The 21309-nt window shown below is 39.6% G+C and overlaps 2 protein-coding genes across 14 annotated transcripts in view; both read right to left on the bottom strand.

Moving 5' to 3' along the window:
* Nucleotides 1-12820, bottom strand: part of LOC146496069 (TRAF2 and NCK-interacting protein kinase-like) — a 58251-nt gene extending 45431 nt beyond the window's left edge. For 6 of the 13 annotated variants that reach the window (XM_085142977.1, XM_085142980.1, XM_085142982.1 and 3 more), the window contains exons 1-2: nucleotides 12387-12819; nucleotides 1810-1875 (exon numbers count right to left, since the gene is read on the bottom strand). In XM_085142977.1, coding sequence (XP_084999103.1) covers nucleotides 1810-1875; nucleotides 12387-12443 — 123 coding nt within the window. In that variant the 5' untranslated portion in view covers nucleotides 12444-12819. Of the gene's footprint in view, nucleotides 1-1809; nucleotides 1876-12386 lie in introns of all 13 variants that reach the window. The other 7 variants (XM_085142972.1, XM_085142973.1, XM_085142974.1 and 4 more) reach the window with 2 other exon arrangements.
* Nucleotides 12821-16469: 3649 nt separating this feature from the next.
* Nucleotides 16470-21309, bottom strand: part of pld1a (phospholipase D1a) — a 31090-nt gene continuing 26250 nt past the window's right edge. Inside the window, exons 22-26 of the mRNA XM_085143561.1 lie at nucleotides 21209-21258; nucleotides 20949-21083; nucleotides 20277-20430; nucleotides 18961-19078; nucleotides 16470-18641 (exon numbers count right to left, since the gene is read on the bottom strand). Of these exons, the coding sequence (XP_084999687.1) occupies nucleotides 18417-18641; nucleotides 18961-19078; nucleotides 20277-20430; nucleotides 20949-21083; nucleotides 21209-21258 (682 nt within the window). The 3' untranslated portion in view covers nucleotides 16470-18416. The remainder of the gene's footprint in view (nucleotides 18642-18960; nucleotides 19079-20276; nucleotides 20431-20948; nucleotides 21084-21208; nucleotides 21259-21309) is intronic.

Genomic DNA, 21309 nt, shown 5'->3' with positions numbered 1-21309 from the left:
CGAGCCAGAGCAATTCCACTTCACTAATACCCGCCAGGCTGAAGGTCAGTTTATCATCTCAGCGAGTCAGAGGTTCACCTGCTCAAAAAACGTTGATCCTCTTCCAGGCAGCCTGCCTGAAAGAGGAACCTCAGCTGTGTGAGAAATTTAAAATAGATGACATTTTTGCTCAAGTGACTCTGCTGCTTATCTCTGTGTATGAGACTGATCTTTCCTAGTTTAAGCTGTATTTATAGAGCACTGAACAGGATGATATTTGAAGTTGAATCTTTTTTTCTGCTATGTTTGTCCCTTTTATACAGCTATTATGACAGATAGGCCTTAATTTTTTTCATTAAAATTAAACTGGCTGTCCAAAATCGAAATATATGAGGATTCATATCACATATGAAAAAAGAAACTGGAAAGCCCAACAGCCAATTACCATTCTGAGAAGAGAAACACTTCAAACCTCATTATCATCCTAAATTTGATCCCATTGTTACAGTTTTCAACACGCAGCACAGTTTGCTTTGTAAGCATTTCCAGGCACATACTTTTACCACCAAGAGTAACCATTATTCTCAAGCCATTTGTCATTAAATTTGCATTCCCCCACTTCCATACAGTAACAAAGAGGAATGGCTAGCAAGCCCGTTTTCCTAATCATAATATTCCAGCCTGGCACTGAGCCTGTGATTCTTTTTTTAGCCACAAAATAAGCTAATTTATCAAATCAGCTTAATTGTTAAATAAATACAGGTGAGTGGGACTGTAAAGTATAGCCTTAACAAAGCACTCACATTGTGTGAGGTAAATGTGTATCAGAGGGGGGAAAGCGGCATGTGTGTGTGTGTGTGTGTGTGTGTGTGTGTGTGTGTGTGTGTGTGTGTGTGTCATGGAAAATTTCTTGGTCAAGTGACTGAAAAAGTTTAAGACCAACATGGACTTGAAGTTTCAAACAATATTTTTATTATTATTATTTATTTATTTGTAGACTAAAAAAATAAAGATTCTACTGGTTATTATTATTTCTATGTTTTTCGTCCTTTCTGGCTCTTACAAACAACCACACACACATATGTGGATAAGCATGTCTGACCTTTGTCTGACCTTTCATTTGGTTAAATAGGCTCCTCTCCATCACCACCTGACCTTAAGTCTCTGGTTCATTAGACACGTCCTCAAGCACACAAAATACATGCACTGAAGGCTTTCAGAGTCAGAGGCTGTCCACATGTTTTATCGGTCCATATATTTAAACATATTTATTCCAACTAGGGGTCATTAAACAGAGTGACACAGGCTGCTTCCCTATCCTGCAGAGAGGCAAAATAAAGCAGCAGAATCAGGAAAAGGAAGCAAGGAACAGAGAACGACAGGCTGTCATGAAGAGAAGAGGAAGCTCAGACGGTGACATGGACTGAGAGATTCTGTTTAAATAACTGCGGGAAACAGCTGAGCCCATCTGACAACAAAAAGCACAAACCACAGTGATGTCACAAATGCAGACCGACTTAGCACGAGTACTTCCTGTGTCCCAGAAAAACCTCAAAAGGTTAAAGCATTGCTGAGATATGAGAGGTCTAAAAACAGTAAAGAGAGTAAAGTGTTATTTAAAGGGACAAGAAAAATTAGCAGGTTATCGTACTTTTACACATCTACAGTTTCACCACAGCTGTGGGGTTTCTTTTATCTCCTGTATTATGCTCCTTCATTTACATTGTCTTTCTTTGTTTCACGCGAGCTACTTGCAGAGGCTAAATAAAAAACTGATAAGAATGAGGCGCGTGCTATCAGAACGACATTCTTAGTGTATATAAGTCTCACCTTGTACACCTGCCCATATGTGCCATTTCCCACCAGCTCAACCAGCTCAAAGATGCCGACGGGATCCTGTAAAATCAAAGAAAAGACAGTAGAATGGTTAGAATACAGACACTCAGCTCTGCATAACCTTAAAAACAAACTCAGATTGTTTGAATGCAATAAGGTATGGCATATGTTTGCACAGAAAAGCCTTCAGCTGGTCTAAGTCTTAGGTACAGGAAGAGACAGCTTCACAGCTGCCAGATGAATTGTCTAGAAATTTTAATCAGATGGTGATCAGAGATGAGTCTAAAGAGAAGCAAATGAGCGGTGATATGGGGGTTTAAGTAACTTTACATCCAGCGCCATCATCAAAAAAAGGGATTACATTCTCTCCAGCCTTAGCTTCATGTTGTGTTTATTGCTCAGTGATAAATGTTAGCATGCTAACAGACAAACTATATCTACTTAACATCAACATACTGTAATTCTGAGCATGCTAGCATGTTGATGTTGCATGCAGCGTTGAGTCTTTTAATCCATATTACAACAGTGGACATGTATTCTAAACAGTGCAAGTAGTTTAAATGAGCAGTAATGTCTCAGTAAAGATCCCAGAGTGTTGATACACTATTCTGAAATGCAGTGCTGGATTGCTTTAGGCATGCATCCAGACTAGCTAATAATTTAAGCCCACAGTCGCTAGGTTGCCAACACAACTCAACGCATCTTTGAAAAGGAGCAGCTTGAACTGAGCATAAAACCCACTGACCCTGTGCACACACACACACACACACACACCTCCCCCTTCCTTTCTGCTGCACGTTGCTACGGCATTCCAACAATAGCTGGCATTTACCCTCTCCTTCCTTCTCTCTCTTTCTTTCTCCCTGTCTCTTTCACACTCTCTCTGCTCCTCCAGCTTCTGTTTTCCAACCAGCTGAAGTCCATCTATGTCTGTCTCACTCTTTTATCTGCACTTTGCTCTCATTCCAACAGTGAATGAGGTTCAGAGTTCCAGAAACACTGAGGTCCTTTTACCAGCTTTACCAGCTTTTCTCCCCGCCGCTGTCATTCACAAGTTTGATAAATGTGGCCATCATTCATCAATACATCAACTGTCCTCAACCAGAACGCTGGAGCTATTCTTGAGGTTTTATTCACTCGACATGTTCATGATGACAACACAATAAACCATGTAATCTTACAATGATAGTTCCCACTTTTGAAAATGTCATTACCAGCTCACTGGAATGTGGATTACAGTATGTTACAGCCAACTCTACTGGGTATTCAAATAAATCTTTGATCCGTTTTTTATATTCCATTCTTCTTTTAGAGCAAAAGAAGATGTTTAAAAATGTGATTCTTCAACTGGGGGCAAAGCTAAAGGCTTATTTCATTGCTGATTCACCAAAAATAAACTGCACTATTATGTAGATCTACACTGGGACTCATACAAACCTAAAGAACAGAGAGTTTTACACAATACTCCTTTCTCACAGACAATTCCCCTCTCAATAATACATCTTTTTTTATTTCTATTGTGAACAGCCACACATGTATTCTATTTGCATCCTTGTCCCTCTTTTCTAACCTTATCACTTCCGTCTTGCATTAGCAGTTCATCTATTTTTTTTATCACGTACTTTCTCTTTCTCACTGTTTGCACTTCACATTCATATCATGTCTGTGAATTTTCAATTGAACTTGCAGCTAACTTTGCTGGCTTGACACGTGCGCTACCACAGTGCTAGTGAACCACATGCCACAGATAAAAAAAAGATTTTCCTCTGATGTTAAACAGGTAACGCTATAGCCTATTTTAAGGGGTTTGCATAAATCTTGCATCCATGTTAAGACTTCTAAAGTGCATTTTCTCCTTCTTCTGTTCTTCTGTCTCAACTTCCCCCTCTTCCTTCTCAGTGTCTCTGCCTTTCCCCATCCCTCCCTTTGTCTCTCTCACTCTGTCTCCATATGTTTGTTTCTGTTGGTCTCAGCAGACCTGTCAACCTGTCAGCTGTTTCTGAAGACAGGGCCTTGCGCTTTTCTTGTTCCCTTCTTCCTGTTTTCTGTCGTTTTTCACCACTCCGTTGTGTTCTGCAGACGCCAGCACACACACATGCGCTTTTCCTCGTACACAAACGCACGCGCACACATCGCAAAACTCATTCTCTCACTTTCTGTCTCAAGTACATCCTCCCGCTGTCTAGCTCTCTCACACTCTCAAAACTACATGCACACAAAAACACACACACTGTGCCAATAGCACACTCCTACACAGGGATAGTGTTCAAATGTTCTAACAAGTATGAGTGGGCACAAAATGATGAGTGTATGTCTAAGTAAATGCTTGTGCACGTGAAAGAGAGAAAGTTAGAGAGAGACTGCTAGTTGCTTTTAACAGTGCTAACATGGGCATTCTGAGTGTGCATGTGACCGGTGTTGCCAGCTTATAGAGGTAGATTATTTCACCGTTTACTTTCTTTATCTCTCACTACTTCTGTGTGTGCATCTCCGTGTGTGTGTTTGACAGCTGTGTGAATCAACTCTCAGAGCTGCAAACAAAGTTCTGACAGTCTGTCTCGAGATTTATCGAAGGATGCCTTCTCGTTTCCTTTTTTGTTTACACACAACAGAAACGTTCACGTGCAAAAAAAAAAAAAAAAAAAAAAAGAAAAGAAAATGCATATAGGTACAAAGGCAATGCTGAAACACAGGCACTGGAAGGCACATTACACAGGCATGCACGAGACTCCTGAATGCACACAGGATGAGTTCTGTGGCTAGAAAAAAGCAGCTTTTTGATGCTTCAGTTCATACATATCTTTAGGCTTACCCACAAAAATATAGTACAATATCATTCATATTTTAGAGGCCACTTGCAGAATCAGCTCTTGGCACGTGGCCACCTCAGACTGCATCTGCGTCTGTGCGTCTGTGGGTTGGAGTTCCCTGTAACTGAAACAATTCGGCCTACTTCCTTGTTTTGTTTTGGGGTTTTTTTTTTCCATTTTGTTTTCCTGCTGAGTCTTTGCCATGGTCACATGACAGCCATATGACCCCACTGGTGGCCAATTAATCATGCTGTGCGTCTCTATAAAGCTGCTGAATAACAGTACATTAAAAATAGCTTGTGATACATTAAAAAAAAAGTGCTCAGAGAAAGAAGAATGAGGATCCACCAACAGATGTAAAGACACCCACAGACAACTTTTGAGCAGAGGCTTCTGTCTGATGACGGTGCAGGTTTTTTTTTCGTACTTAGCTTTATTCCAATTCAGACGCTTCTCTAAGAATTTTTCAAAGCCACAAAAGAACACAACTTCCTTTATTTTCTATAAGCCGTTGCAACATGATAGAAGCATGACACTGACTGGTCACCGATAACCTTTACTGTACTTCATACAGCTTTTCTAATAAGTTAATGTAGGTAACAGCAAACTGACCAATTGTCAGCGATGATTTTATTGCCCAATAGCTATCTGCAAATCTATCACTATCAGTATTTATAACAGCTGACAAATTAAAATGTAAAAAGTAATGAGCAATTCAATAACTACACATAACAAACATTACAGAAAAAAACATATCGGCCGTTATATGTAATAGCAGATTTTTAAAGTCTTAAAAATCCTATATCAGACAGGCTCTAGTCACAAGTACATTGTATTAACTTTTGGTACAAGGGATGAATACAGTAATGGCTTGTCTCTTTTGCTCCAGACAGAGAATATTGGCCCATGAGCAGCAGAGTCCATTAATAATGGATTTTTAAGAGCAGGCCTGCAGCCCTTGTGAAAGCCACTTTACGACATGTGTGAGGACTTTTACTGACTGCATTCATTCTTTCATTCTACAGCCTAACCTTAATTCTCTCCACTACATTCCTAACTTTAACTCCTATCTAACCAAAAGCTAATCCTAGCTCTAACCTTAAAAATAATGTTAAAACCAGAGCAAATTACTCACATAAAATCCCTATCAGGTGATCTAAGCATGGCTGAATACACATGGAAACATAATCAATCTGATCAGAACAAGTTGCATGCAAAGGCCATAAGAAATGCAGCTGACTCTTAAATATATATTGCTTGCTCCAGCGGATTACAAGGCTGAGAAGTCCATGTGTAAACAAGGTAATTAAAGATTTTCAGTAGAGCTATTAATAACGAATCAACTGTGACTTACAAAGTAGACTCACCCTTCTTGAGAAGTATCACTCAATGCTTTGTTGCCTGACACATTTTGATGCATTTGAGGTATGTGAATTCCTTTGACAAAACCACACCTCAATGCCTAGTCTAACCAAAGCCACTTTTACTCTCTAATGCTGTGTCTCTTTGTTCATTGTATCAGCCATATATCAGCTATGTTATGAATTAAACCAATACTAAATCTAAAGATCACATTGCAGGATACTAGAGAGTAGTCACTAAGGTCTTTGTATGAGATTTTACTTAGTTCTGATTTCTCTTATGAGTTCAGCTCCAAACATTAGTATTCATATCAATCTCACAACACAGTTACATACTTAAACAGTTTACACATACTAAAATATGCACAAGTGACATGTGAATTCAAATTAAAAGTGGAGAGGAAAAATGAAAAATAAAATTAAGACAGAGGCAACACATTTAACACACAAAAACAGCAGTACAATAAGTGAACATTAGAGTCCCGAGAAAAGATAATTGAAAATAATCCCTGCAGATGCTGGAAATCTAATCTGTGACAGCACATTTACACGGTGACACAAACAATTATTCTTCAGGTTTAGTGAATCAGTTTGCATCTACATCCCAATTACGCTACATTTTACCAGCTATCTTTATCTTTGTGAATGACAGACCTGCAGACAACAGCAGACAGCTTATTCAATGTAAAGTTTAGAGTCATATATTTATAATATAGCAGAGAAAGACAGAAGGTCTATTAAGGTTAAATCATCACATCTGAGAAGATAAGCTATGACTATTCTGATTAAGATGATGATTTACAAAACCACTTCTCAAATTATTTGTTTAAAAAAATTGGCTTATCAGAAAATAACAAATTCTTTCAGGTCTTTTAGCGTATATTTATTGTACATCCCTGCTGCTAAAAAGTAAGACTTTGAAGTGTGTTCATAGTCATAACAGTTACGATTATTTCAACCAGACCCAGCAGTGAGTTGTGCAATCTTTGCAACGAAAGCGGAGGAAATAAAATTAAAACTGCACAAATCTCTATTTTCACATCAACAATTGCTAAACTTGCTATGTATAACGTTACGTGTAATGTGATGTGGGTCAAACTAACAAACCACATGACTAAGACAACTGGCAGTTGATGTGAATGCTATTGATCATCCTGTTGCAATGCTGTGTTTTGAACTTTTGGATTCTTCTGGCAATTATTTGAATCTTTCATGATACAACTGTAAACTAAGAAAAAACCCACATGGCAATACTACTGGCCCAATATGCAGCCCACACCCCTATACCGCAAAATTCCTCTAGAAAGTGTTGAGGATTGCGACAAAGAGCTCAAGGGGTTGACTCCAGATGGCCAAAATGTGTATACCATATAAGCTGACAGTACATCCATATTGTGCTTAAAACTTATCAAATAATCCCAAGGCACCCTGAGTTACTATAACATGGCTTATGTATAGTTTTGTATCGCACAACAGTACTTTAGCATTATATCACAGTAAAAGTTTTATGCAGTAAAAGTTAAACTCAAAATGTTACTTTTTACACTCACCAAGATCAAGATTTTTGCCAAGCTCATATTTACCTATTGTATGTGTGTAGTATATCTTTCTGTGCATTAGCCAGTGACCAGGTGAGTGCAGTTAGTGCATTTTTGTAGAAAGTGATTTTCAAAGGTGAGGTGGATTGAATTAGGGACTCTAAGAGGATGACAGGAGTCATGCTGGGGCCAGCTTTGCCTCTTATAAAACCACTTACACTTAACAACACAGCTCAACACTGCTTGTTTTTACAAGGAGATGTCGTTGTAGCCCAATTCCCAGTACATCTCACCCAGACATGTACAGTACATTAGCAGGAGTCCACGTCTAATCACAGATTAACAGGCCACTGAAGAGGGTACACGCTGCAGGGTTTGTTCTGCGATGCAACAGAACCTCTCGCTGCCCGATTCTGCCAACTTGCAATCTCACACCTTTCCCTATCCCCATTTGCCCATCACTCCTCCCCTTCTGCATGAATTGCTTTTCTACATCCCTCTGTCATTTCAATACATTTTTCTTTCCTTGCTGCCCTGCAAAATGTGAGTGCGACACAATGGAGGGATCACTCCTATTATGGACTTGTCTGCATGCACATGATTCCTTCAAACACTTCGGATCAAGTGTAAGTGTGCACTTGTGCGTCACTGAATGAGAGGGGTGAAAAAGGAAGCTAGTATGTGGTGCAGCGCATACTTTCAAACATGCTGGAATAGAACGCTTTAGATATGTTGCACTTTGACTGTTTTAAGTCATGGAACTGGAACTCTTGATGTTTTTCATGATGTTTGCCATTCATAATGCGAACCAGGAGTTTACAAACTCCTGGTTCACGGAGGACATCAAGGTGGCTACGTGCATCTTTTTTATACAGTCTGCATTTGGTTTTTGTCAAGCACTTCTAAGAAGTCGTTTAGAAAGCAGACAGTGTGGTCAGTGCTTACACACAACAAACTACTCATGTGAGGTTTGCCAAGGAATCCTTTCCTACATCTTTTCTTGGCTCACTTACTTTTTTTCTGAAATGAGCTAGCAAGTTGCAAGAAGCAAAATACCAGCATTTATTAATTTGATATCATAGTTTTATATACTGATTATTACATTTTTAAAGGATTTTTAATCATTCATAAACACACACAAAATGTGCAATGCATAGTTTACAACACTAAAATACTTAAAGGCACTAACTGTTTACAACAACTCTTTCGGGTATCATATCATAAGGGATGGTTTTTATAGATCTAATATAATAAAGTACAATAATTAAAATGTGCCCATCCATCCTTATAGATGCTTACAAATATATTATGGTATGTTATAAATAATTAATTAACTATAATAATAATAAAAGCTACACTGGAGGGCTTAAATAAGTAAAACGTGCATGCAGACCACAACTACTTATACATTTTAATACTTATGGCAGGGAATTAAAGCTTTAATCTAACTCCATTAGTGACTTGAGGGGGAAAAAATAGGTCAACTAGAAGCAGGCAGGCACAGTGGAAGGGAGGGTGGGAGGGAGAGGGGCATTTCTCAGTGACAGTCTGCCATACAGTATATAGACTATTCATGAATAAGCTCTGTGTAAGCCTTGGGCACTGCTGTGGCCCCGTTACTATGGAGTCCATAGTGAGGGGCAGAGGAATGTGGCCTTACTGGGCAACAGGGATTGAGAGGGAGGGAGAGGCTCTAGAGATGGGTCTTTGCCTTGAACTGCTTTAGTCACTGGTCACATCTCCACCTTTACCCCGAGCTCAGCCCTCTTGTCATTTTCTTCTTCCCTTCTTGGGTTCTCTCACTGTCTCTCAATGTTCCTGTAAATCTCTCTAAGCTGCCTTCATCTTCAATCCAGCTTTCTCCCTCTGCGTTTTCTCTTAGTCTTTCTCTGACCATGTCACTATCCCTTCATCCCTTCACCTTTTCTCTCTTTCATCTCAGCTTTCACACCTGACTCCCAGCACAGCACATTAGTCTACTGCCAGTATTAGTGTGCGGTGTGTGTGTCTGTGTGTGTATTACTCTGGCTGGACTTCCTGCTGGTTTGCCATCTGTTGCTCTCGTCAGCTGACTAGATGAGCTTGTGCTTCTGACGCCTCTGACCTGTGTGTGTTTGCATCACTTTGCATAAAAACCACTGTCTGTATTTAAAGAATTTTTAAAGTATTCAACCTTGTATGATTTTTTTTATGGTTATTGTGGGTCATGGTAGGATGGGCCACAGCAGCAACATTTCTGTGAATGCCTCTAGTAAGTCTGGCCTTCCCCACTAAAATAAAACATGATGCATCTATGCAGGTGCCGCAGGGTTTATGTGTCACACCAGCAGATGTTGCGGAGACCTGACAAGGCATATGAAAACAAAGCAAGAGAGGAAAAAATGCAGAGGCAGCAAACATGAAAAGCCACTTCTTTTTCCACTTTACTTCCCACTCAATTCTGTCTGTCTCTTGTAAGTGTGTGTGTCTGTGTGATGCTCCTTGTGCCTATAAGGAAGCTCTAGCCCTGGAACAGCCCCCCACCCCCCCAACCATACACTCATATAGACTAAAACACAATGCCCCACCATCTTCACCAAGCCCAGTATTTATAAGCCCCCACTCAACCCTCCCCACCTCGTCAGAGCCAGCTGACCTACTTCCTGTCTAGCCAGTCCAGCAGTGGATGACTGTAAATTCATCTTAGACCATGTGTGTGTCTGTCTATGTGTGTGTGCGCGCATGTGTGTATTGCTCGGGAAGATAGGTATTGTTCGTACATCTTGAACGGACAAACCTTGGTGTGTTTAAGACTTCTCTGGAAATCATTGTTTATTTCAGCTTGTAAAACATGTTGTTCAGGTTGTGTAACTTGGTTACGGAGGAAATCACAGAAGACATTCACAACATAATATTACAAAGGAAATAGGTGGAGTATAGTGTTGGGGAAAAAATATTAAAATAAAAGTTTTGGCTTCCCTTAATGTAGCATTATGGTGGTAGGAAATCTCTATTCTAATTTTTCTCTTCTATTTTGTCCACTTCCATCTTTTGACTCAAGTACTATTTTTATGAAAAATATGAAAACTTTTTTTAGAGCTGCACCACTTCATCAAATGAAATATCTAACATAGGAAAAAATAAATAAAATAAAATAATAATAACAATAATAATAGAATCTTAGCTTTGAGTCTAACGAAACTCTAACGAAACCTACTGCTCTTGTCAAAAACCCTTAAGGCTCCTAGTGTTGTGAAATCATCACTACTTTTAACATAGTAGTAATCATTTGACATAATTACATATTCCCATACTCCTAAATGCACTTCTATGAAGTATAGAGGCAAACATGAGCATCTGAATGTGTTTGCACGTCCTTGTAAGCTGCCTCTAAGTCACAGTGACAGACACTTGAAATCCTGCCTCCTAAAAAATAAGGCATCCATGGCTGAACTCCCACTTGCCTCCTCATTCCTCTTTCAGTGTTTCTCTGTCTGTTTTGTTCTACTCCTCCTCTTCTTCTTTCAGATTTCTCTTTCCATTCTGTCTTTAATAGAGCTCGTCCCGCTGATAAAATTTTGCTAGGCGTAAACCTGAAAAGTAGCACTTATTTTCCTAAGCACTTGATTCACAATTCCTTGGAAATGTTATTCTTCTTTCAAGCAGTGCAAGGAGGTGGGCGCAGAGACATAATGCTAGGAGACAGAGCGACTGGCAGAGAGACAGGGAGGTACATTCACTCAGTCAGATAGTCAAGGTGATAGAAAAACAGGTGATGAAATTGATAGAAAAGAAATGGAATGGAGGTAGATGGATGAGTTGGTGTTAGTGGAGCAGAAACAAATAGGCGAGAAACCATGAAGCAAGCAAGAGACCAGCAAAGACAGAACCGGAGACAAAAATGGCATGTGGGCACAAACAGACGACAACTGCGCTGTGTGAGAGAGACAAAGCAAGAGGGATGTGGTTTTGTTTCTCAAAGCGGCAAACGGGTCTTTAGCTGAAGCATCCCTTACTGCTTTATGCAGTTGACTATCAGCTTGGCAGACACCTACACATTAGAAACACACGTACTGCCCAATGAAGTGAGAATACGGGTCTGCGCACATAAACACAGGCTGTTTGTGTATGCCTGTCTGTTTGTGTGCACATGTGTGTGTGCGTGTGTGTGTATTATGGTTTACAGCACATACTGGATGAACAAAAGAACTGGCTATTGCAGCATGCAAGGCTTCAGTTGTGACTTTGAGTAGGTTACAGTGACTACAGGTAGGTTGGCACACTTGCCTCTGTCTCTTGCACACACACACGCACACACACACACTGAGTAAATACCATGATGAACAGCAAGAGAGAGGAAATCTGGATGAATATGAGTTTGACTTAAAAGCAGTTTCTGTCGTGTTCTTACAAGCCAAGAGAATCAGCAGAGTGTGGTAGAAATAGGTTAAATTCCACTCTGAATCAATTCTGATGAGGCTATAATAGGCTGGCCCACTGAAAGAAGATACACAACACCCCCTATCCAGGTCAGCAAAATCACAGCCTCAACCTCAATTCAGCATCACACACAACACCGACCTTCCTGTAACTGACTTGAATGAAGATAAGCCTTCAGATGTGCGAGCCAGCTGTAATGTTAGTTAATGTCTATATATAATTTGATCTATAATTTGACACACTGTGGCGGCCCGTCTCCCGCACATCCGCCTTTTGCAGCCTCCTCTGCTCTGTGCCGGTTGTTATTCAGGGAGCACTGTCAGGTGCAAGAGAAGGAGGAACGCGCGAGTGCACACATCAATTTTCTTACACACCGACACGCACACACACACACTTTTTCTTTTTTTTTTCTTTAACAGAAATTAAACGTAAATTAATCTTACTCTCAAAGTAGATAGGTCGATTTCGTCCAGGCTCCGTGCTGGAGAGTCACTCGCCATGATGGAGGACACAAAAAAGCGACTGTCTGTTGTCCGATATCCAGGAACGGTCTTAGCTGTCACGACTGTGTGGTCTCCTCTGCTGCTAGGTCTCTACTATTCCCCCTCTCTTTTACACAGTGATGTGTCAATGGATGAGAAAATATTATCAGTCCCTTTCTCGTCAGCAGCTGGACGCTCCTCGGGCCTGGAGCGCACAGCTAGAGCGCAAACGCGTGGATGATAGAAAGCGATAGCACCGTGTACATCAACACTTGGAAGTCCATGTCTGCGGGATGTAGACCATACAGAGTAAGGTGAAGCAATACGGAGACTGATTTGTTTCTGGTACAGAAGCTGCTGTGACAGCCAGCCAGTAAATATAGAGAAGGAGGGAGGTGGGAGCCGCTTTTCCTCAGCAAACCACGCCTGTTACCGGGCGGGGTTTACTGAGGCAGCGAGGACTTCCAAACTTTTTTCTTCCTCATGTTTAATAGCAATTTCCTTGTACAAAAAAAAAGAAAGAAAAGAAAAGTAATTGAGTGAAGAAATACTTTCTGATTTTTGCTTATATTTCCCTGTGTACTTTTGATTAAATAGAACAACTATGTATATTGTCTTTCTTTCTTTATTTTTTTCAGAAAATCGGTATATTTTAATCACAAGGTATAAGAAGACTAAATGTAACCCGGCACAACACACACACAAACACAGATAATTATTGAATCCATCAAATGTAAACACACACAGCAAGTGAACTGGTGTCTGTTTATCAGGTTTCCTGTTACCTTGCAACCCTTTTCCCGAAATGCCTGAAGCGTTTTCATAAATCTGTGGAAACATGATAAACAACGAATAACATTCTCATTCCACCAAAGACAATACGAAACCTCTCTGGTCTCTGTATCCAACTCTAGGTTCCCCTGAATTTGCCTGAGGGCAAGCAAGAGACAAGAAAAACACAGTGAATGATTTATTTATTAATCAATTATTTAAAAAAACAACGACAACAACAACGATACTACTACTGATAATAATAATAATAATAATAATAATAATAATAATAATAATAATAATAATAATAATAATTATTATTATTATTATTATTATTATTATTATTATTATTATTTGTATAGTACTTTTCTACAAAGTGCTTCACAGTGTCAGTAGAAGCCACAGATTAAAGTTAAGTATGCCTGTTCAAACATACAGACACATTAATGGACACTAAATCAACAGTACGGTCAGAAATTCATTCCAACATACACACTTCCATACACGCAAATAGTTTTAAAGTATAGCCCAAAGCAAAGAGGGAAATTAAGGGAAAGCTTATAAAAATGTGTATTCAGCAGTTGTTTTAAACAAATATTAGAATAGGTCGACCTGATAGAGGCTAAGCGAGGCTGTCCCAAAGGAGGACTCTGCTGCATGCCAGTAGAAAACAGATGGAAACATCAAGACATCAAACCACAAAATTCCACACTGACATACCTGTGAAAGGAACTTCCTTTTCAGGGTTTTCATCATGCCCTTAACTGAAGAGATTTCTAAGGAAGAAAGTTTATTTGGGTTTGACGTGTATGTTATTTTTCCATAAAGTGCAAACAAAAATAAGAACGAAGAACAAGGAAAGAGGGCTGTTATCCTTATTATTATTATTCTTAAGAGAATTCTTAATGACACATAAACTAAATTCCCGATCAGGTAGCTTTATATCCCTTATGTTTCTAAACCAGCAAGCAACTAGGCCATCTCACATGCCCAGTAGCGGTTTTAGATACGGGCGACACGGGCAGTTGCCCGGGGCGGCATCGTGGTGGGGGGCGGCATCACGGGCATCGGTAAAAAAAAAAAAATTGCTTGTACTCATGCTGCCCCGACATCATGCGAGCCCATATTGGGAATGGCATAGGCACCGATCGATTTTCTATCGCCCATGGGAGTAAGGGCGCCCTCCGTTTGCGAGGTGCGCCTGCTGCTTGCGGCACAGGGAGGAGAGGGCGGGGCGATGGGGGATTCTCTGGCTGGCTGGAGCAGCAAAAATTACCAACTCTCAAAATAAAACAAAAATAAAAACAAACAACAAACACGAAAACACCAGACATCATGATACAGACTTATAATTTGCACCGATGTTTTTTCGAAATTCTATACACGAAAAGTGAGCGCGAGAGCCCTCGGTGCGCCTGCTTGCTGCTGAAGTCAAAGTAAACTTTATTGTCATCTCCGCTACATACAGTCCAGTATATAGAGAGACGAGACGACGAGGCTCCAGTTACAGCAGTGCAAGAAAACAAACAATAAATATTTAAGAGAAAAAAAATATATATACACTTTAGGACTCGGGGTAAAGGGATCAATAACAATTTAAAATGTATATTTTATATTTTGTTTATTTAAAGTCTCACACACAACCCGTTTTTAAAATTTTAAAAAAGAGAAAAGAAGAGGAGTGTAGCGACTTCCACAGTCGCTAGAGGCCGGGGATGGAGCCTGCCTATTTGCCTGACGCGCTGTCAACTTTACGCAGTAATGCCAGAGGTGGAATTGCTTGCTTGTTTATTAAAGTGCTTGAAAAGTTTACAGAGCAATGTGATCGGCTCGCGATTCAAACTCTTAAAACATCACAGGCTCTAATTCAACAAGGGGAAACTCGTTGTGCTGCGGTCAACAAAAACTATGCTACCCAGCCCTCCTCTCTGTCAAAATCAAACCAGTGAATGACAGACTGACAACGCCCTCTTAAAGTCACCGCTAGCACCCACGTGACTCCCGTTACACATCACCATAGCAACCAAACAAATAAAAACCCAGTGATCCTTAAAATTCAATACATTTAATTATGGCTCCTACAAGGAGGAACGAGCAAAAGACACAGGTAAGCAGATGTGTCATTGGATAATGGCAGGTCATGTATCCTAAAACATTAAGAATCAGGATACTTTCTTAATCCCTAAGGAAATTATGTGGGTTACAGTTCCTCCAAGAAGAAATGGTAAAAATAATAACAGTAACAGACTAAACTCCAAACAATATATACAGTAATATAATATTAATTAGCCAGTGTCAATTGTTGATTTGTCCTGTTCTCATTGTATGTCGAAGTATGATGTCTGTTTAGTAGCTGTTTGCATACTATGCATACTCTCTCCCTCTTCATGTGTGTGTGTGTGGGGGGGGGGGGCAGAGGGGGTGTTCGCCCAGGGCGCCTAACAGGCTAGGACCGCCACTGCACATGCCATAACATGCAGCCAACGACATTCTACTGAATCAGGCCTCCTGAGTTTTATGGAGTGTCATTTTCCAGAGAAGGGAGGAGCGTTATGTAATCAACTGCCTTCAAATGAAAGGACAAAAAAAAAACTAAGCCTTTAGCATTTATGCTCTTTATGTTTTGCGGTTTCTTTTTTGCTCCTTATGTGTTTCCTATGAAATTCCCTCGTTTGGGTTTGTTAGTACTTCTTTTGCTATAGCAGAGCTGATTGCACACATGTACAAGTGGCCAACGCTCCTGTGATTTTTCACAATTAAAAAACAAACAAACATTCGTTTAGCATATTATTCTCCACTTTCCACTATATATGTTTGCAATTTGTAATTCTCCATATAAATTTTAATGTTTGGTTCATAAACACAGTGGGTCTTTTATACAACAGTATAGTCTCTCCTACCAAATTCCCAAATAATATAAGATGTCCTTCAGCCTAGCTTTTGCACCCAACTTTTGTTCACAAAGTTAATTAAACATATTGATTTACTTTCCATATTGCAAATGCTGCTGATTTCACTGTTTCATGAGAAAAGAAATAAAAGTTTGCTCACATTGTTCGACCATGCAGGAGCTGTTTTCTGGGAGTTAACAGGTTCAACAGTTCTTATTTCTTATGCAAGAAGAACCTACCTGTTTGTTCATAGTTGAAAACTTATTATGCAGGAGCCTATTATTGAAGCTGGTCTGTCAAGCCATATATCTTAGAAATGATCAAGTTTCACAGCTGTGTCTACTTTCATGTAAAAAGGAAACAAAAAGTCCAAAGATATGCATATTTGTTAGTCATTTTAATTCCATAGTTTCAAATGAACAAATAGATATCGGAAATCTTTAACTGTACAAAAAGGTTATTGTACATAAACTGAATGAAGGCAAGAGGTCCAGAGAGTTTACAGAAACAACAGCTTCAAGGTGGGTATGAAAAAGAAAAAAGTCCAAAATCATCAGTGTGAACGTGACATACATTTAAAAATAAATCTTAAAGAATGCTCGATTCTTTAAAAGACATAAATAATAAACAGGGCAGACGATAATGTCAAATTCAAAACAGTTAAAAAAGTAAAAGTGTTTTAAGCACTTTATTTTACATCTGCCAATTTTGTGGTCCCAGTCATTTTCTCTTACATAAATGGCAATGATTCACACATTGGGTAGACAAAGGGCTCTGCCTTTTCATGACAAAACTGGAGCTCAATGCCAGGTCAAAGTAATTATATGGTTGATTTGTAAAATACCTTGTGACTCCAATGTGTCATAATTACGACTGTGTGATTCGTTTCTAAAGAAGTGGTTATTTATCTTCACATTTAGGGGATGGTGATGCTCAAACAAGACAATATGGAAAATATTGAAAATTAAAACAAACTGGGTAACACGAGTCCATACTTTTACATTTACAAAATATATAAACTGCTCGCGGATCACCTATCGCAAGTATCTCGAGAAAAGGTCATTTTACTCTGAACTGTTACATTACAATAAAAACAAAACAAAAAAATAAAGACTTTGAAATGCTGTTTTCAATCTGGAACTACACAGAAGCTGGAACGAAGCAATTTCAAAGCCTGACTTCATACGAAAGCTTTACATCCAGCTTCATCTGCATGCTTAATGACAAACATAATTGCTGTAGTTTTGTGGGTTTTATGTTACAATGTTCAAAATACATTTACCAAGAGGACCTTAAAGATCCTGGAGATCTTATTTTCTAATTTTGAAACTGATTTTTAGGAAGCTAGCGCCATCTGCTGAACAAAGAAGAAATTTCTCTTCCCAATGGGTACGCCGATTGTCTTAAAAAGCCACTCGAATCATTTTAACAGGTCACAAAACATCTTCAACAACAAATAAAATGTCAGTGATGAAGTTTTGTTTTTTTTTTCCTCAGAGGTGCGATTGGTACAAGCATCATGGCAATCAGATTTCAGCATAGTTAGTAAACTGTGCACTGCTCTCGAAACGGTAACATTGTCTCTGTGCAGTTGGCAACAAAGTAAAGACCAAGCATAACTTCAATTTCTTACACAAACAAAATCTTCAAAACACCTCTGAGATTACATGCTTGTAAATTTAAATAATTTATCAAAAGCAGCACATACTTAACAGACAACTCTTCCGTGAGCTCATAAACAGCATACATGGCACTAATGCATGTTACGGGCATACATAACGAACTCAGTTAATCACATTTTACCATCTAATGTTTAGATTTTGTGATTTCTAAACAGAGCTGAATATCTGTTAGTGTCATAAATTGGTTATAGACTTCATCATCATGGTCCCATACAAGCTTTTGCCATCTTATGAGCCTTTTGCACAGTTCAAAGGTCTAAGCATCTAGAATTCAAGATAAAGTGATTCCCAAACCCCAGTCTTCATGTTGTCTATCCACATATTGAATGCAGTCACACTGCTATCATAGATGCCCGTCTTCTTCACATAATACATCCAAACACTAACATGCTATAACTACTGTCTAGTGTTTTCCAGTAGCAATAGATCTGAGAGATTTGTCATTGCTCAGCAATCGTATCAAGCAAAAAGAGAACGTTTTAATCTGACTTTCATCTCAGAAATCTATTATTCAGAAGTGATCTCTTGCGACTCCAGTACTGAACATTTATCATCATTAAACTGTGAAAAACCACCCAGAGGCTTCCCACAAGAGGTCTTCTCAAGGAGCAGTCCATTTCATTTTGTGGGTAATGGGCTGAAACCCTTCATGTCCAGATCTCAGTTGGAACCATGGCTTCCTTTGTCCCAACAGAGGGCATGAGATTTTGCTCAGACAGGAAGTCCAGAGGAAATTGCACTAGGAAGCCACGGATTTTGCGCAGCTCCTCCTGAGCTCGGGCAAGATCAGTCTGGGCCAAACCTGGCTTGGACTGGTACTGCTCCAACTCCGACATATTTCTAACAAGGGATGAAGGAAGGCAGCGAAACACCTGCAACCAAACATATGCCTCATTAACTTAAGTCTAGGTTTGTGGCAGTCTATCTGAGTGGACCGTGAGATTATAGTTAACTGTTCTGTCCACGAGTTTCTCTCAGAGTGAAAGACAAACTCGTGGGCAGTTACAAAATGGGCCAAGGTAGTGCTGTGTTCAGATAAAACTTTAGCTAAAATATGGTCTGTGCTGAGTTTAAAACATGGTTTATCTCTGAATTATCTCTTTCTTAAAGGCACAAACTCAAAATGATTACCTGCCATTCACTAAACTGAAAGTTTTGTTTCCACATGTGAAATTTTAACGGTCACTCTACCTTCTCGTAAATGGTGGCGTTGCGGCCAGCTGTTGTCATCCACACCTCCTTGTAGAAACGGTCACTGATGGGGTCAGAAAGGTCAATGCTGGTGTCAGAGTGTCCTCCAAGGATAGTTCTGTTCAGAAGGGAAAGACAGATAGAGAAAATGTTTTAGTGATTACAGAAATCATCGGGCATAAAAAAAAAAAAAGTACTTATCAGCCACTTTGTAGGGTCAATCTACTGAACTGCTTATTATCGCAAATATCTAATTGGGCAGTCACAGGGCAGCAACACTTTGTATTTAGGCATGTAAGCCTGCTGAAGCTCAAAATTAACATCAGAAAGGGAAGAAAGGTCATTTATGTGACTTTAAAAGTGGGTTGGTTGTTGGCACCAGCCAGGCTGTTCTGAGTATTTCAGATGTTGCTAATCTACTGGGATTATTCCATAAAACCACATCTAGGGCTTACAGAGAATGATCTAAAAAAGCGAAAATATACAGCTGACTGGCAGTTCTCTGGGGCTGTACATGCCAGAGGTCAGAGGAGTAAGGCAAGACTATTTCAAGCTGATAGCAAGGCAACCATCTCTCAGGCAACTCAAATAACCACTAGTTATAACCAAGGTATCTAGAAGAGCATCTCTGAACACACACAACACATCAAACCTTGAAACAGATGGGCTACAGTTCGCACAGGCTCACCAAAATTGATTCATCTTGCCTTCTATTAACAACTCAAACAACTACTGGTAGTGTAGTTATCTGTGTGATATTTCCGTGCCCCTCTTTGTGCCCCGTAGTATAAACTGGGCAGTGTTTCACTGAGCCTGACGGCTTCCATGAAGACCGTTCCCCATGTCACAAAGCTGAAATCATTTCAAACTGACTTAATTATACTCAAATGGCTTCCACGGTTACCAGATCTCAATCCTATGGGATTGGAATAGGATTAAAAAACAATTCTGGAAAAACTGTGTGATGTGATCATATTAATATAGACCAAAATCCATGATTAATACACCCAGCACCTTGTTAAATCTATGTCAACTCTAAGGCGAAATTGAGTCCATCCCAGTACTAGCAATGTGTTCCTGACAAGGCAGCTGGTGAGTGTATTTCTTTTGCATTCTTTCTTTCTTTATTGTTTCAAAGCCACATGTACATTAGCTGTTATTTACATGTAAGCATGTAGTGGGATTTTCGGCATGATAAACAAAAATTTCAATATATAAAATGTCAAGCACTTAAAAAATAACAACATATCACAAAATAGCAATGTGCTTTTAACGTTGTCTTGCTATCTCACACACACATACAAACAGACAAGCACCTGAAGCATTCGAGGCGCAGTTGAAGAGCGTAATGCCCAGCTTCATACTCCTCTCCATCCATTACTGAGGGAACCTTTTCGGAGTCTTCAACGATCACTGCCACCTCGCTGTCACGTTTACCCAGCATACTTCTGTCATTGATGTTCGCAGAGCCTGCAACAGACACCCAGAGCTGGTTAAATGTAGTCTATGACTTGAGCTAACTTCTGCTGTTGGTATGTGACCCTGTTTTTTTATTATTTTGACAGATTCAAAGTGGCAGTATCCTGCTAGGGACTGATTTACATATACTGTCATCAACAATAACTTTTCACCTTATTTACATTGATTTGTATATACAAGAGAACAGATTTAAAGAGAGAAAAGAAGAGGAATATTAATAAGAAGACATGAAGTCCTTTTCCTTTTGTCGAAAGGGTGAGCTGCACTTTATACACCAGCAGGTGGCACAACAGAGCAACGTACCACTCCACACACATTGACACAACAGCATTATTATGCAAATTTATAAGCCATCCACATGGTGATAAAACGAGGAAATAGAACCAGATTTTTAGCATTATCACATTTTGATGGTGTCGAGCCAAAGAAGCCAGTTTCTTCAAATAGTAGCTGGTGAAAACAGCATAAGAAGCGAAAGTGACAGAAGGTGAGATGAGAGAAAGACTAACCAATGATGACTGTATTGTCGTCAGCGATGAGCATCTTGCTGTGGACGTAGATGAGCTCTGTGACGAGGCGTCCCGCTAGCTCAGCATGAGTCCGAAGTCCAGCAAAGGAGATGTAGTTCATCCACTGATCGCCCACTGGGAAATAGAAGAGATCAAAAGTATAATTTAGATAATATTAAGGCGGCGGGTGAATCTGAATGAATATCAGAAGTTTGTCAGGTCTCAGAATACTTAATTTTATAGCTTATCTCTCAACTTACTCTCCTTTTTCAACTGGGAGATGATAGAGTACTCTCCTCTGATCATGGTTCTGAGGGGACAAGAGATTAAATCTCACCACAGCGCATGTAAACGTCACATG

This window comes from Neolamprologus multifasciatus, chromosome 19 (assembly GCF_963576455.1).
Source record: "Neolamprologus multifasciatus chromosome 19, fNeoMul1.2, whole genome shotgun sequence".
Taxonomy (NCBI): Eukaryota; Metazoa; Chordata; class Actinopteri; order Cichliformes; family Cichlidae; genus Neolamprologus; species Neolamprologus multifasciatus.
Note: the sequence above shows the minus strand (reverse complement) of the source record. Positions and strands in the feature narration are given on the sequence as shown.